The sequence below is a fragment of the Lynx rufus genome, unplaced genomic scaffold (assembly GCF_022079265.1).
Source record: "Lynx rufus isolate CCGP_SWC_20201006 ecotype Redwood Valley unplaced genomic scaffold, mLynRuf1.p SCAF_5, whole genome shotgun sequence".
NCBI lineage: Eukaryota > Metazoa > Chordata > Mammalia > Carnivora > Felidae > Lynx > Lynx rufus.
In genome coordinates, this window is record NW_025814867.1 from 12,135,935 (window position 1) to 12,154,160 (window position 18,226).

Here is an 18,226-nt window from a genome sequence, read left to right on the forward strand (position 1 = left end):
CAGGCTCAGTGACGATCTTGGCCGACTCCGTGGAGATCTCTGGAGCTACAGTGGCCCTTTAGAGTGGTCTGGAGTTGGGTCCACGTGACCGTTACACCTCCAGCTAGCCCAGTTATAAGAGGAAAGGTTGTGACCTTGGGAAAGGTGGCTCCCTGAAGCTGACGCAATTCCCAAGGGGCTAACTTCGTTTCTCTGGCAATAGCAGCTCAGCCCAGAGCAACAAACCCTTCAGTGACAGGGGATTTGGGTAGTGCTTTGCAATAAAATCATCACCTAATAAGAGATGCCCCGCAGAGGACTTCCCATTTGCACAAACACAGGAATGTAACAGAGGAAACCCTAGTTGAGGATTCGTAGTTTCCATGTAGAATATCTAGGGCTGACTGTTAGGGTACTCATGGTTGTAATCTAGTAACACCTGGTTACCGTGACAATGGTTTTTCTTTAACTAGCATCCAAAGCAGCATCCAGAGAACAAAGTGGCCACTGCTCATAGCTAATGTAAAAACTCTAGATGCACTGCCTTTATCTCTCCCTTGCCGTAAATTAAGACTTCTGAAGTAGCTTGCATATCCCTAAGGCCACCAGCTATTGGCATTTATCAAATCATGACCAGCGCTATCACTGACTGCACATGTCTCTATTTCCAATTGGATAAATGGCCCAAGACTCTACAGAGGCTCACCCACAGGTCCATAGCCACTTGGTTTAATAAAACTCTGTGTGCATTTCTCGGGACACCAAAGGGATGGTTTGACTCTAGTCATAGAAGTGAAGTGTTTTTTATATCTATCTAGTTATACGTATGAGGTGTCCCCAGTGTTTCTGTTAGTGGAAGAAGCGGTTCTGAAGAAAATGATTGAATTTATTGGCTGGAAAGAAGGGGATGGAATATTTAACCCAGGTAAGTACAGCTAGTTATTGCCATCTCCTTTCCATTGCAAACATGTAAACATTTATTTATGTATTACGTGAGGAACAACTCGTTGAAGATTTACATATTCCAAAAGGTTGGATATTAATGATGCTATTTGTTGAGAATCTGGCGTGTTCCTCTTCCCGGAGTGACAACATTTTGCATAAATGCTAAATAACTGACGTAAATTTTGAACAAATAAGATATCTACCATTTAGGATTTATATCTAACAAATGAATGTATCTGCTCCTGGGAATTTGGAAGGGCTAGAAGTTTTTCAGTCAATTTTACTTGAGGAGATTTCTGAATCACATTTTGTTTATCCTACGGTCCTTTATTGGGACCGTAGATGAGCGTGTATTATCATTTTATTAATCAGGTGACAGAATATTATTAACTATGAAGACTTGGGTACTGGCCCACGTCCTTAGATTGAAACTCTTAGTTTGGAAAAACTCTGGCATGAGAGAATAGAGCCAAACGCCAGTCTTTGCTGAGGTTGGAAATTGCTGGAACTGGAGGTTAGGAAGTGTGTAGGAGTGATGTGTGGGACGCGGCACTCAGAAGACTCTTCCGGAGATTTGTCATTAGACTAGAACAGCTACGGCCATTCATGTCTTGCACGGTGGTTGGCACTTAGGGAACTATACTTTCATGCTATAAATATGCCATTTCAATTTTGTTTTTGCAGGTGGTTCAGTGTCCAATATGTATGCAATGAATTTAGCTAGATACAAATACTGTCCCGATATTAAGGAAAAGGGGCTGTCTGGGTTGCCAAGATTAATCCTTTTCACGTCGGCAGAGGTAAAAAAATTATTTTTGATATCAGATACAGATTTTTCTGAGAATGCATTATTTAAGAGGGTTTGGTGTGTTTGGGGCGTCTGATATGCTTTTATCCTATCCACGTGTGACTAATATGCCTAAGTCTAACATCATATTTTCTTCCAAAGGAAATTCTGATGGGTTTGATATTGTAACCCCTGGCCACTCAGTTTTGTACATCACCTTGATTTAAAATGTATAGTCTATCACATTTTTCTTTGAGAAAAGGGAACATTCAATTTGAAAGTGCTATCTCTTTCTGTGAATCTCTCCTTCGAGTGTCTTATTTATTAGAACTTATCAGCTATGTCAGAAGACTCACGTCTCCTCGTAAAACTGATGGCTTTGAATGGCTAACACAAAGGCTTTTCAAGAGGATAGGGAGGTATTCAGAAACAGTGACCATCACGCGCGCGCACACACACACACACACACACACACACACACGCTTTCGTGTTGCCACAATCCCCTATCTCCTTTTACTCTCCGCCAAAGTAGGAAGTCCGATTTTAAGTAAGTGCTTTGGCTTTGAGCTAAGCTGCCTGGATTCAATTCCTGTCTCCACTACTAACTATCCGAGTGACCTTGGTAAGTTGATTAACTCCTCCATGCCTCAGTCTCCTAATTTGTTAAAATAAGTATCAGTTAGCTGTTGTATGCACCGACTTATCCCAAAGTCCAATGGTGTAGAACTATAGCTATCTCTCAGTGCTCATGAGCCTTGAGATAGCCAGGCCAGTTCTGCAGCTCTTGGCTGAGCTCTCTTATCTGTCTGCGGGCTGGCTGCCCAATGGCCGATCCAGGAGTGGGCTTGACAGGGGCGACTCCAGTGAGTTCTGTCTGCTCCACGTGTCTCGTCCTCCAGCAGGCTAGCCCAGGTGTGTTGTCGCGACCGGGGTGCAGGTGAAAACAGCCTGGGACCCCACCAGGCCTCTTGAGTCTAGGCTCAGAACTGGCACATTTTCGTTGGTGTAACTATGTGACGGGAAGGAACCCAGATCCAAGAAGTGGAAAAACAGACGCTGTCTCTTAAGGGGCCTCGACGCAAAGTCATCTGGCAAAGGGCGTGAGTACGGGGAGAGGTGAACAATTTGGGGCCATCATAGCAAGCCAGCAGGCACAGGAGCTCAGCAGTCACAGATGAGTGGGGCGTTCCAGGGATCGAATGAGTTAATGCACGTGAAGTAGGATCTGACACATCACAGATGCACAGAGGTGCTAGATTTATTAGTAGGAGGAGAATTACCTAGCTACAGTAATGTGGGTAGAAGTACTACCCACAAGCTGAAGTACCATCTTATCTGAACGGGATTCTTATTTTCCTTTTCTCTTTTTGTGCGATTCCAGTGGGTGCCTCTGTCCATCCCACCACTGCCTCTTCCCCACATCCCTGGCCGGAAGAGTTTAGCTTCTGTTCCTTCTGTGATAATCCAAGGTCTCTTGTCCACCACACGAGGCGGGCAAAATCTATGAGTCCTCTGTTATTTCCGGCTGGGCTTTCCCGTATCTGTTATTTTCTTTTGAGAGCGTGAGTTATTAGGGTAGGAGAACCCCCATGTTTTCCTCCGTCTCTGTCTAACCTTTGTTCTGATTGGTTCAGTGCAAAGTGGGCAGCAAGTGTGGGAAGTGTCTGGAAGGAATCATCTAATCTGAGATTCTTAACTCAGCCACCTGAGGCCCTTCTTCCCAAAACCTTCTTGCGGTGAAGCCAGTGAAGAATGTTTGGGAATATAGTCATCTGGGGGAAATGCTTGGTTCTTTGGGATTATTATGGAGTAGAGTTCCCCTCTCTGGGTTCCAAACTTCGGTATTTCCGTTGAAGGAAGCCAGCATATCGGAAATGCAAAGTCCGTTCTGCGTTTGAATGGCCACTTCCACGCCTGTGAAAGCGGATTCAGTAGCGCCCCTGCTATCAGCTCAGGGCTTTTACTCTTGCCTTCTTCATTCTTTGGTTTTACTAGAGGTCTTTTCTGGAATAATTGTTCTGGAAAAGGGGGAGGAATTCTACTGTGGAAGCCTAGAATAGAGATCATACCTGCAAGAGGTCAGTGACACAGGTGTAGCTAGCAGATTGGGAGTGAAAAGGTAGTGAAACCTCATGCAGCTGGGAAACCAGAACTAGTATGTTTTTAAACATCTCTGGTGGAGCTATATATGCAAAAAGAGGTAAGACATATGCCCTGGCTAACATGCCAGCAGAAGATGGAACCAGAAACCCAAGAACTAGGGCCACGTCTTAGTTTACTCCGGCTGCTGAAACAAAATATCATAGACCAGGTGGCTTCAACAGCACACGTTTATTGCTCACAGTTCTGGAGGCTGGGAAGGCCAAGATCAAAGTGGTGGTAGATTTAGTGTCTGGTGAGAGCCTGCTTCCTGGTTCGGGGACCATCGTGTGCTCACGTGGCCTTTCTTCAGCTTATGCTTGTGGACAGAGGGAGATGTCTCTGTCTTCTCTTCCTATGAGAGTCTCACGCTTGTGATTTCATCCAAACCTAATCCCATCACAGTGGGGCTTAGGGATTAAACGCATGAATTTTGAGGGGACGCAAACACTCAGCTCACAACCACGTGAATTCTACAGGAAAACTCCATAGCTTTGAACACACCGTAGCTCCAAATGTGTCTTTTCATTCCATCCATCCAGACCCTGCCTTGTTGCTCATTCCTTTCCCTGTTTCTGCCAGAGAGCCTGAAGTCATAGTATTGCATTATTTTCATTCATGTTTTGGTGATCACCTTCAAAGCAATCCATTAGTTAAAAAAAAAAAACACAAGAATTAAAGAAGGCTGTGTTTCCTCAATGGTCTTAAACCCTGTGTTAGTCTTTTTGCTATACCTCTCTTGCTTCCTTTTAGGTGCTGGCCCTTGGCCCTGTGATTATTTTGATTATCTGATTATTTGTGAGTATAAACAATATTAGGTGGTCTTCTTTTTCCAGTTTTTACGAGGCCTTCAGGGTAACCACTCCATCTCTGTCTTGCACCATCGGATGTAGATTATGGGCACGCTCCACTGAAGGTGTTTTTGCATACCGGAGGTTTTGACTGCAATCCAATTGTTGATGCGGACCTGGAACATCATAACGGAGCCACCTGCACTGTCAGTGTATCCATAGCAGCCTCTGCAGGCTGAACAGGAACCAAAGAGAGGGGACACTTGGAGAAAAGTAACAAAGGTCATAAATCCATGGCTTGATTAGCAGTTAGATATGAATTCCCCTGAAGTTAAAGAAATCATAGGTTTGGAATTCAAGTCATCGTGGGAATCAGCATAAAGCAGCGATCATTGTCTGCTACTAAAAAGTGAGGGGAGGAAAGAAACTCTCCCCTCCCAGCCCAGCCAGCCGTTGGCCTAGCTCCTCTCTGGCAGGATGGGGACTGGGATGGGGTGAGAGAGGCCAGGTGCACTTCTCAGGGTCGTGCCTCCTCACCACCTCATTCACTGCCCTCTCCGTGGCCCTTCTCTCTAGGCAAGTGTGACCTGAGTTTGAATGTTATTTCAGGTGTTCTCCACAGGCCAGCAGGTGCTTCCTACGACGTCAGGCTGGGTTCCGACCCTGCTTTAGGAATTGAGCCAGCTGTGTGCTCTTGGAGAAGTCCTTGTACGACATCCCTCTCCCTCATTCCCCAACACGTGACCTGCACAGACCCCACCGCCTGGAGCTCATTTGAGCATCGGATTAGTCAGCACCAGGAGGGAGTCCCATTGTCCGGAACACCATCTATGGGAGGGGAAAGCGGTGCTTCACCGAGAAGCCCAAGGTCACAGAAAAAAATCCTTTCTGGAATCAGAAAGGAAAACGTCAGTGCAACCCTGTCTTTCATGTAGACACTTGCTGTTTTATCTTGATAGAAATAAAAGCCCACTGAGACTTTTGTGTCTTCTGTGGGACGAATGAAACCTGAGGGCAGATTGGGTCTTAGAATGGCTGACTGACTTCTTTTGCCGGAGATGGGAGCAGCCGCCATTTGTTTCTAAATTCAGCCGTTACTTCTGAACTCCAACCTTCTAGGTTTTTCCTTTCCTTGAAACTACTAAGCACGTCTAAAGCATTGCCTTCCTTTTTTTTCCCCCCCTTCCAGGGCTCTTTGCTTCCTCTGATGCTTTTAGATGTTTAGACTTCAGTTTCGCAGACATTTTTTTTTTTTAATCTGTCCCTATCCATCTGAGATTGACATTGGACTATACTTTGCCCCGAAGTACCTAAAGATAGCTCCACGGAAGCTATTCTTGCTCTGATTACCGGTTTTTTACTCAGCAGATCCATTATTTTGGGACATTTTGCTATTTCTTAGGCCAAAGCTATGGGATTTTCCTTATTGGCAGATGTCCGTGGGATAGGCTACACTTTATTATTACGAGATCAATAATTGTTTGGTTGCCAGAGCCCAAGTCTCTGGTGAGAAATAATTCACCTTGGCTGTGTCACCTTAGCTGTGGTGGGCTGATGTAGCAAGTAGAGAATTAATTACATTTTCATATACATTATTACTCCTCAATATGCATATGTTCTTGTAACAATTTGAAATGAATGCATCCTACAGGCACTTGGCTGTGTCCTATTTGATACTTGGAAATTAATTATTTAGGCTGGTTTCATTTTTCCTGATGGTGTTACTTCTGCATTTATTTTTACAGAGTTAAAAAAAAAAGAGCTTCCAATAAAACTCTCTTGACAAAGGAAGAAAAAAATTACCACATTTGAGGGAATATATCAAGTTAAGTGTGAAGGCATGACTACTCTTTTAATGTATTCATACCTACAAATTAAATTACTAAGGGTTTTTGGTACAATAATGTCCTTTCGCACCTTCATTTTTTCTGGCATGAGACAGAATTAATTGACCACCTGTCCACACTAATGTATAAAGAGTGACATCTCCAATGTTTGAATGCTAATTATTTTATAGGCTTTATATAGTAGGAAAAAAAGTCCCAACAATCTAAAGCAAATACTACCATTTCCAGTAGAAAATAGGTCAGACCTAATATTAGAGCCACATTTGAGCCTCATTCACACCAGGGCTGCAGAAAGTAGTGTGTCCATAAATTACTATTACTTTTGTTATTGTGGTGTTAGCCGCATTCCTGAATGCCTAATTTTGAGCTTACGTTTGATACTGAGCCAGATTCGTCAAGTGTCTGATCTGCAGTTTATAAGCCGTTGTTTGCTTTTGAGAACAATTAAATTCTGCTGTGGTTTGTGGTTGCAGTTATTGAAGCAGAGTCTTGCTCCCTCCTTGGAGGGTTTTGAGTCAGCAGTGGACTAGATTCTGTTTCCATGAATGTTGAGTCTTATTATAGCGTCAAGAGAAACTTCTCTCGATGTTATGGAAAAACAACAGCCTCCAGTGAGCAAGTTTGTTCCCTATGTCAGGTTCTGTGTTAAGCCCCTTACATGTATTTATTTCTATGAAAAACAAATGAATTCGCATTGACACACCCACTTTAAATTAGCAAACTGAGGCTTGGAGAGTGTACATTATTTTCTCAAGATTCCATAGCTGTAATTGGAATTAAATCCTAGTTTCTCTGATCCCAACCAAAGTCGATGTTTTCAACCACTATATTAAGTGACTACTTTCTTTTTTCTTTTATGGAATCATGTTCCAAGGATTGGGCTCAGCCATATGACTTGAGATAATAGGCAATAGTTTTTTCATGCTGTGTATTCATGTTTTCCTTTTTCTCCCTTGTCCCTTTTAATTTAGTGTCATTACTCTATGAAGAAAGCAGCCTCCTTTCTTGGGATTGGTACAGAGAATGTTTGCTTTGTGGAAACAGATGGAAGGTAATGGGGACAGGATCCGGAAGCCTGGTGGGCGGAGGGGGAATTCATACTTTTTAAAAAAGCAGTACCAATGTCTGTTCACTACTAAACATAACTGAACATCTCAAATCTGTGTCTCTTAGAGGTAAAATGATACCTGAGGAACTGGAGAAGCAAATCTGGCAAGCCAGAAAACAGGTGAGAGGGGAGAAAAAGAGGGAAGGAGAACGTAGGCATGTGTCTGGATACAAAGGAGAGAATTGCAGCAGCCGGACCCGTTTCTGTGTGTGGGAGAGAGAAGAGAGCTGGTTCTGGATAGCACTAAAATAGGGAAACTCATTTACAGATGTTCTATTTCCAGGTGCTTGGCTGTCCATGTTCTGTGCACTTTCTCAGATGTTCTCATTCCCAGGTGGCTGGAGCCTATTAAAACACTGACATCACCGTATTCTGGATTCTTGCCTCGAATTAGCCTTCAAAGAAGAGCCCAGCCTCTCCAGCAGGACCCCTGTAGCCACTCTCCTACCTAACTACTGCCTGAGAATTCTATAGGCCACACCAGTTGTCTCTGGGTTGCAGTCAGAATGATTTTGATTTCTTGAGCAATCTGCCCTCCCAGGTTGCTTCCACGCGAAGCCCATGGCATACCCATCACCTTATTTGGGGCATGGGCCTGGTATTTCAGCTCTGGCAGAATGTCCTCCCTTCCTTAGCTGCCAGAATACATTAAAGCTGACATACCCATTGCTGGGAAGGCAAGGCCTGGCCCTCTCACCTGCCACATGCCAGCCAAGGCTGGCCCTGACACCTGCTTTTTGGGGGCGTGGTTGTCTTGGTGGCCGCCATCTTGCTTCTTGGACCCAAAGCCTGCTGGGTTAGGTGCACCTGCTTCATTGTTTCCCTCCCATCCCACCACAGCTCTCGCTGCTCTTGGAGCTTCAGGCTATTCCCCTGCGTTTCCAGAATGTAGTGACGGCATCAGGTTTGCAACTGCTGTAGCTGCTGACAACCAGAAAGCCCAGCCTTGAGCTGGGATAGAAGGATCTCCTCATACGAGTTCACACTCTAAGAAGGATAGGCTCTTTATTTGTATTTTTTATTTTAATCCTTTTCTGTTATTTTACTCTTCATATTTTTAATTTTTCCTAAAAACCACCTTATCACCAGAGCATGCTTGCTCATTGCATTTGGGTTGAAATTCTGTACTTAAAAATTCTGCCTTTACTACAGGTGTACTGGCTTTAGTTGTGTGTCCTTAGATCTATATTTATCTTTTTTTTTTTTAACATTTTGATGACAAGTGGGCTTGATAGCTGTCTGGTGAGACAGATTATCAGATTTCATTCACTCTCAGGTAAAATTCTATATGACAACCTGCTTGTTCTGCTGTGAGCCACAGATATTGTGTTCTAATTTTATCCTTTTTCCCCTAGTTTTATCTTTTTCTACATACGTTCCTATCAAAGAGAACTTTGTTTATGTCATTAGTGCTTGTCTGGGGGCGGGGGGTGGCGCGGAAAATCGATTGTGTTTTCCGTATGGTTCATAGAATTCTTTCCTTCCTCCTTCCCCACTCTCTTTTCACTCTTTCTTTCTTTCTTGAATTTTAAACTTCTTATTATGGAAAATTTCAAATATATAAAACCTAATATAATGAGCCTCTCTATACCCATCATGCAACTTTGAAATTGTCAACTTCTGCTCTGTTCTGCCTACACCCCACCCCCTTCCACTACCACTAGATTAGTTTGAAGCCAGTCTCACACATCGTATCATTTGATCTATAAATAGTTCAGTATATCTGTAAAAGGTATATACTCTCTCTTTATTAAAAAAGAACACACACACCATTACAAGAAATAATTTCTTAATATCATCAAATTTTCACTCTATATTAAAATTTCTCCTATTGCATTTTTTAAATAGTTGGCATGTTTGAATAAGGATTCAAGGTCCATATGTTGCATTTGGTTGATTCATCACACAAATCTTTTCTAATCTGTAGCTTACCCCTCCTCCTTTTTTTCTCTCCCTGCAATTGATCTGTTGAAGAAACCAAGTTTTTTATCCTGTAGAGTTTTCCACATTGTGGTTTTTGTCGATCACATCAAGAATTTGAGAATCTAAGTGTTCCCTTCCCTATACGATCCATCTGTTCTCTATATTCCCTGTAACTTGACAGTGAGATTTTGAGAGTCGGTGAGACTTAGGTTGGGATTTTTACCAGGAAGGCTTCTTCACAGGTGGCGTTTTGTCCTTGAGTCGGGACACATCTCCTGTCTCTTTTTGTGCTGCCATTGATCCGTGGGTTCTGGTATTATTGGTCCGTCAGTTACAGACGTCTGCTTCGGCTTCTCACCCCATGAATTTTGCTGCCATGGATGATCTCTGTCCACACCCATTATTTCCTTTTGTGATGTTCTAATTCATTCCCTTGTTCCTCCTTCATTTAATGGCAGGCTTACTACCCTAAAGAAAACCTTCCCTCACTCCTGTTTGGTTTCCCAAGAGGAGCCGTTGGCACAGTGAGGGCAGGATAAATGTTTTATTCTTTCTCCTTATTTGCCGGTTTTCATATTAACGAGTTAGTTGCCTAGCATCCCCTAAAGATAGCCAAAGCGACTTTTCTTCTTTAATATCATGAAGGATGCATGCTCTAGCATATTTGATGGGTTTTATTCTGCTTCAGTCATTAGTACTTTCATTGTTCAAATTTTTGTTTGTTTCGACAATGAAAGTACATGAAAATTGACATATCCTGAAGTTGAGAACTTGAAAAGACGAGTTTTGAAAAAGTGAAAATCGCTTTAGGGACATTTAAAAGTAGGGCAATGGGGTGAGAGTGGGTATGTTTCCTCAGTTTTCTTTCAAGTTAGTTAAAACTTGAGTCTGGATTCACCGAGGACAAACCTTGTGTCTGTTCTGAGATAATACCTGGCGATTAGCTTCTTTTTCCAGGAGCTTCAGACCTTGCTCTTCTGTTTCAAGCTTTTAACTCGTGTTGCTACAGATGTGGGGCCAGCGCGTCAATTTTTTTTCTGCTGGGATTCAGTTCCCTGGCCCACCACAATCCATTAAAAATCTGTTGAGCAGTGACCTTTATTTGACGCCATTACAAAGATGCTGAAAACCACAGGAGCATCAGAAGTTCTTATGAAAAGATCAAACTCGTATAACCACTGGATATTCGAAAGTGCTTTCGTGTACGAGTGTTTTTAGTGACAAACTTTCGTAGGGAATACACCTCATCAGCAGCACGCAATCAACCCTGTTCCCACTGAATTTTCTCACTGATAGCTTGAGATATGAGAAAGGGGAAAAAAAAATGGAAGGTTAAATCCAGATTGCAAAAGTTTAATTTCTGGGCCTGATATTTATAGCTAGATTGTTAAAAAGGTGAGGAAAACTCATTAATAGGCTATAATAGCCTGCAAAGGTATTTTTTCACAACTGTTCAGGGTGTCATAGGGTTTATAAGGAACAGTCCAAACATGAAAGGCACCTTAAGTGCTTTTAGGAAATTACTTTTTCTCTTAATGATTGATGTAAATCTGGTCTCATTTTATTTAGGTCACCGACATGATAAAGACGTAATCTGTTGGTAGTTGATCACAGGGAAGAATTCCTAAAGCCTATGGTTCCCCAGGGTCTCTGTCCCCTACTGGCCCTGCTCTAACAGGTTTGGATGGACTGGATTCCGTGTGTCACCAGTGTCTCCCCAGATGGCAAATGGAGTCATTGTGTACCATCACTTTGTTTCCCGTGCATCTCAATTTAAAGAGGTGGACCAAGTGTCTTTGCTCTGCTTCTCTTTCCACTGAGAAGTAACGTCCTTCTGTCGAAGGTCAGCTAAATGGGAATGAGTCAGGTTCAGCCGGAACACCACCTGACATTAAATGGGACGTAAGAACAACTGAACTTCAAGATAAAACAGAGAAAACTATGACTCCATCCTAAATGGAGGTAAAATTACTTTTATAGGCAGTAAACGTTCTTGTCACTTGTTCCTCAGGAGCTCCAGAATCTTCGGATTCTCCCTGCTTCCTCCACCCCTACTTCTGTCTGCAAATTTTCCCTCCCAAGTCACTTCCACAGTGAGCAGAGCCTCTTTGCTGACATACGGGGATGAATCTATGAGGTAAACAACCTCATGTGCTTCCCTCTGTCTGGCTACTCTGAAGTTCCTTATGGGGCCAGGGCACCTGGCTTGCTTGGCTACAATTGCCATTCATCTCTGCGTGTGTTCCCACGGTCTCCCTCCCCCACCCCATTTCCCTCGGGCACCTGTTGGCTCTACAAGATGTAGCCACGGGCTGTATGAAGAGGCATAATCACGGTAGGAGTGATGCACGTTCTCTTTTCTAGCACTTTCTAATGGATTTCTCTGTGGGGCACCCATCTTGGCAAGTGTCTCCCAGTGAGGTTACTTTATCCCCTCGGATACCACTTTGTACCTGAGCACACACTCTTTGTTTTGTAGCTCTGCTTACTTTACAAAGTGACAGGCAGACAGGCCTCCACGGTTCGCCCCTGGAGCTGCTTGTTTTCCAGTCGTCCTGGTGTGGAGGCGCAACAACGCGGGCACCCAGGCCCCAGTGACATGCCCCCAAAAGGAGTTAGTGATCGCATAGAACGCCAGCCTGCCACTGGGCAGAGCATCCTCACTTTCCGTGTCGGAAATCTGAGAGCGTAAAATGCTACGGAAAGAAAACGAGAATAAAAAGGGTTACGATGAGTATCAAGTTGGGACCAAGGACTCTTGCTGTCACAGCATTGCCCCAGTTTCCCTGACCTCTCTGAGATGAGGTTGCGGAGAAGTTGAAAAGCGCTCTGCAGGAGTGGTCACCTCCGACGGGACGGAACCCCGCAGATCTCTGGATGTATAACCATTCTGTTTACCATCCTGCTACAGGACAAACGTAGTGGTGATGGTGACAGTTCTTGTCTGTGGGTCCTCCTCACAGGGAGCAGCTCCGTTTCTCGTCTGTGCCACCTCTGGGACCACCGTGCTGGGAGCCTTTGATCCCCTGGATGAAATAGCGGACATCTGTGAGAGGCACGGCCTCTGGCTTCACGTGGATGTAAGTGCATTTGTCTGTACCCATTGGTTCAACTTCCTCGTCTGTTTGCCGCTGCGGTAGGATGTCTTTCATGTTCTCAGAGACTAGACGTGAGGTCCCAGCTACTTTCATTTGTGCATTTCTTTCTTTAAAAAAGTTTTTTTTAATGTTTATTTATTTTTGAGAGAGAGAGAGAGAGAGACAGAGTGTGAGCGGGGGAGTGGGGGGAGCAGAGAGAGAGAGAGGGAGACACAGAATCTGAAGCAGTCTCCAGGCTCTGAGCTGTCAGCCCAGAGCCCAACGCGGGGCTCGAACTCATGAACCGCGAGATCCTGACCTGAGCCGAAGTCGGACGCTTAACCGACTGAGCCCCCCAGGTGCCCCAAGTGTATATTTCTAAGTAGGGGAAATATATATGTCATTTTCCATAAGGTAATAAAGGAGAAGATGCCAAGACTTGGTGTAAATTTTGGTTTTGCTTTCCAGATTCTATTTTATTTCCTCTTCTCCCATGAACCATTTCCTCTGGTCCCTTCAATCTAGTACTGTCAGGATGCAGGTGTGGTATGAGGGGCACATTGAACTACAGAATCAAGAGACTCTGACTTTGGGTTCTAACTGGTCTCTTCTTCATTGTGACCTCACCCGTTTGGGCTTTGGTTTCATTTATAAAGAGGGAGATAGCTGATGTGGTCTGTGAGGTATCTTCTAGCTCTACAATGACATGATTCCAATCAGCCGGAAAATGCAAAAAGCTGCATTACATAATTGCCTGCTATAAGTACAGCGGGTTTTGGCTGGTTCCCTCGTAGATAATTATTTGAGAGGGACTGAGATAACTTGCATTCTTCATAATTTTCTAACTTAAAGAACGGACTTTTTTTTTCCCTAATTAATTTTGTAAGTCCTGGGGCTCTTCATAATACATTTTCCCTTAATTAAAGGTAACTCTTCAAATTCTACTAATCCAGGGTTAATCATTTGAATTCAGCCGGTTCTGAATGCTTGTCGAGCTTTTGGTTTTCCTTTTCTTTTTATAAAACGAGGAGTTAATTAGTTTGATTCAACCTAATAGAGGTGATGGTTGAACATACTGATGACACCATAGGGAACTTTCTTCTGGCAAGTGAGTGATTCATATCCTCCTTAGCAGAAAAATAAAGAACGCTATTTTTGACTTTCTGAACGGAAGGTAACTAAGCATTTGGGGGATATACCTACACACGATTTTATAGTTTGTATGATTTTATGCTTTCAAAGTACAGTGCCTGTGTTACAGAGAGAATTTTTCAGCAGCTCAAGGCTTTCATTAAGCAAACGCTAATATTTGGTAAAAGCAGCAGTAATGTAAATCTCGCTAGAGTCACCGGCTCTATTAGTATGCCGATGGCAACGCTTCAGGTAGATTATTTGTGACTTTAAATGGGATTGTCGCATTTGTCCTTGTTCACATTTCAGCTTTTATCTTATTGATTTTTATAGACTTAGGAGCATAATAATACATTCCGTCCTAAAAGATAATATGAAGTGAGTACTTTGTGACTGTGGAAATGCGGGGAAAAAAATCAAGTATATCAGCAGTTATACTTAAAAATTCCGTTCTCATAAAAGAAACATCAAATATGGATTATGTAGTTTAGGGAAAGCAGAGCAAGTACAGCAGTTTCTAAATTGGGAGTGAGATTAAAGACTTAAGAGAGGCTCAGAGAGAATTGTGATTTATAAGTATGAATGAAAACCTCCCTAGATTTTCAAAAAAAAGAAAAAAAGAAAAAAAAGAAGGTTGACATTTTTTAAGGAAACACTCTTATAAGAGTCTTTAAGCCACACAAATTATTTGATTTGCACCTAGTAGACATCTAGTAGTATTAGACAAGTTGGACTACGGTTTATCTGACCTGTTAATGAGATTAGCTCCCACACTGACACAGTGTTCACTCATGCTTTAATATCCCAGGCTGGGAGTACCCTGGGTGGTCAGTGGGTTAAGCGTCCCACTCTTAGTTTCAGCTCAGGCTGTGATCTTGCGGGTCATGAGTTTGAGTCCTGCATCGGGCTCTGTGCTGACAGTGCAGAGCCTGCTTGGGATTCTCTCTTTCCCTCTCTCTCTGCCCCTTCCCCACTATCACTGTTTTTCTCTCTCTCTCTCAGAATAAATAAATAAACTTTAAAAATATCGCAGGCTGGATGTAATGGAATACTACATTATATCGTTATAATAATCATATTGAATCTGTTGATAAAATTTTATAAAGGGGGGGGTGCCTGGTTAGCTCAGTCTGTTAAGCATCTGACTCTCAATTTCAACTAAGGTCGTGATCTCATGGTTTGTAGGATTGAGCCCCGCATCGAGCTCTGCACTGACAGCACGGTGCCTGCTTGGGATTCTCTCTCTTTCTGCCCCTGTCCCTCTCTCTCTCTTTCAAAATAAGTAAGGTTTTAAAAAAACTTAAAAAGAACTGTAAAGAATTTTTGCATTTTTTAAATGTTTGTTTATTTTTGAGAGTGGGGGGAGGGGCAGAGAGAGAGAGGGGGACAGAATCTGAAGCAGGCTCCAGGCTCTGAGCTGTCAGCACAGAGCCTGACACGGGGCTTGAACTCACAAATGGTGAGATCATGACCTGAGCGGAGGTCAGATGCCCAACCGATTGAGCCACCCAGGTGCCCCTAAAACATTTTTTTTTTTAAATAAAGGAGCATGTAGCTGATCTCGAAGAAACTTCATATACCATGGATAGTTTATTAACTTTAAAGATAAAAATTAGCAGTAATTTTTTAGATAAAAATTGCAGTAATTACTTTGGCCTGTCTGAAATTTTCTGTAAAATATTTTTTTAAACCCTAGAAAATACTGAAAACAGTCATCCACTCTCTTTCTTTTTTACAAATGTAATTATTGCCCTTCAGGGTGTTCTATACAACCTCTTTGCCCTGCATAGATGACATATGTTGTTAATTCCAAGATCCACTTACTTTGTTTCCGTTTTAATGCGTCGGAAGTTGGTATGTTGATGTCATTTTCTTTTTCTTTCCTGGTGGCACACAAAAGATGGTGACTCTTACCTTTGGTAGTGCCTTACATTTGGTTAATTATAGTGTATTTTTATACAACTGCTTAAGGAAAACTTCCGTGTTTTGGCAGTTTGTATCTCTGGCACTGTCCTTCCTCCAGGACGGCAAATGCTGCTGTACCCTCTGCCTCAGACTAGAAGAACCGTCTGGTCTGGCCCTTCTCTGAAGCAGAGGCCCTGGATACTGCATGATTTCCCATCCCAGCCAAGCGTGCTGGGGTGTCTTACCCACTCTTCATTCTCAATCCCAGGGGAGGTAGTAAACACCGCACGTATTTAACATCAGGGGCTTTAGAAGCTGCCGGATCTCAATTCTGCCCTTGCCTCCACCTCCCTGTCCAGATTGGTCTTGCTATTAATTTCTTAACTAATTAATCAAAGAGAATAACATACACGAATGCTGATGCCTAGGGGCACATATACCACAATGTTTATAGCAGTGCTTTCAACAATAGCCAAACTATGGAAAGAGCCTGACTGTCCATCCACTGATGAATGGATAAAGAAGATGGGGTTTATATATACAATGGAATACTACTTGGCGATGAGAAAGGATGAAATCCTGCCATCTGCAGCCATGTGGATGGAACTGGAGGGTATTATGCTAAGTGAAATAAGTCAGAGAAAGACAGATATCATATGTTTTCACTCATATGTGGAACTTGAGAAACTTAACAGAAGACCATGGGGGAAAGGAAGGGGTAAAAATAGTTTCAAACAGAGAGGGAGGCCAACCATAAGAGACTCTTAAATAAAGGGGAAAGACTGGGGGGAGGGGGGGGAGGGGAGAGGGGAAATTGGGTGATGGGCATTGAGGAGGGCACTTGTTGGGATGAGCACTGGGTGTTTTATGTAAGTGATGAACCACAGGAATCTACCCGTGAAACCGAGAGCACACTGTATGTTCACTGTATGTTAGCTAATTTGACAATAAATTATATGTAAAAAAGTAAAGAGAAAAATATTAAGTAAGATGGTAACTGTGGAGCCTAACATGTAGTAATAGCTCAGTAAATGACGGTCCTCACTTAGATGCAAAACCGTCATCATTTAGGCAGTTGGTTTGATGTTTTTGCAAGTTGGGGGTTGGGAGTTCAGAAAGTGAGGCAAATAGAAGCAGGACAGTGCCCGGAGGGGTGTTGTTCTTCTCCCGTCTGCTCTTTTGAGGACTAAGCCTGAGGAGGAGCTGTTCCCGGCCCTGCCAAGCCACTCTGAACCATGGAGCTAACGACTTGAAAGAGTTCATGTGATTTTATTTTTATTTATTTTGAGGAAAGCAGAGAGAGAGAGCACAAGTGGGGGAGGGACAGAGAGGGAGGGAGAGAGAGAGAGAGAGCAGTCTCCACACCGTCAGCACAGAGCCCATCATGGGGCTCCAACTCACGAACTGTGAGATCATGACCTGAGCTGAAGTCCGATGCTTAGCTGACTGAGCCACCCAGGTGCTCGAAGTTCATGTGATTTTAAAACTTCCTCGCCCCTCACTAGGATTGTGAGAATTTGTTTAATTTCGGGGGAGGAAAAGGAGGCAGAGGGTGGTGCAGGAGACGGGAAGGTGTTCGAATGTGGTGTGTGAGGCTCCTGAACTCACCTCCTTCCATCACTCTCAGCTCCGCACACTGTCTTCTACCATTTGGCCCTAAGCTAGGATGTTATCCTGAAGCAGGAATGGGCTTTGGCTCCCAGATCTCACCTACCACCTCTGAACCTTAGTTTTTCCATTAAAAATTTTGAGGTAATAATGGCTCCATTCTCAATGCAGTGTTGTGTGGTCTAGATAACCATGGAGGGCATTCAACATGGCCCAAGTCGGTGCCCTCATACTCCCTCACAACCATTACCCTTCCGTACTCTGCAAATTAAAACTTAGAAGTCTGCTCAATTTCAAGGACCAGACTGACTTCCTTATTTCTCATGTGGATTCTTCCTCCCCCCCCCGCCCCCCCACCGCCCCTCAGCAACCCCCTTACTCCTGGCTCCAGACTTCCTGTCTGTGGGGTTTCCTTCCATTTCCTAGTCTCAGCTGTCTTCTCCTTTGCTCATAATGTTTACGTCTCCTGTGGACATCTTCCCTAAGTCCCAGGCTTCCTTTCTCCCACTCTTCAAACATTTTTGATTTGCAAATACTTCTGAAAACTGTTTGGCTGAAAAGATCTAATGAATGGGATCCACCTAGCCCTTCCTAGTTGGCTTTGAGTTCCTGTCTACCCCTCTACCCACCCTGTCAACTGTGCTCTTTATTATTCAGAATGCCAGCCCTCAGCCCGTACCTCATTATCAACCCTGGCATGTTGTGTGTGGGAGAATGCCAGCATTGCAAAGGATATTGTCTATTTTCCTCTTAAATACAGAGGACAAACCTGTGGTTGCCAGACGGGAGGTGGGGAGGGGCGGGTGGGGGTGAAATGGGTGAAGGGAATTAAGAGGCACAAAATTCCAGTTATAAAATAAATAAATCACAGAGGTGAAAAGTACAGCATCAGGAATATAGTCAATAATACTGTAATAACGACGTATGGTGACAGATGGTAACTATAGTTGTCGTGGTGATCACTGAGAAATACATAGAATTGTCGA

General features: G+C 43.4%; 1 protein-coding gene across 1 annotated transcript in view; it reads left to right on the top strand.

Annotated features, from left to right (window-relative positions):
* The window catches only part of GADL1 (glutamate decarboxylase like 1), a 137,169-nt gene that overhangs the window by 12,616 nt on the left and 106,327 nt on the right, over window positions 1-18,226 (top strand). The window contains exons 4-8 of the mRNA XM_047100262.1: window positions 798-904; window positions 1,609-1,724; window positions 7,460-7,539; window positions 7,662-7,716; window positions 12,483-12,599. Of these exons, the coding sequence (XP_046956218.1) occupies window positions 798-904; window positions 1,609-1,724; window positions 7,460-7,539; window positions 7,662-7,716; window positions 12,483-12,599 (475 nt within the window). The remainder of the gene's footprint in view (window positions 1-797; window positions 905-1,608; window positions 1,725-7,459; window positions 7,540-7,661; window positions 7,717-12,482; window positions 12,600-18,226) is intronic.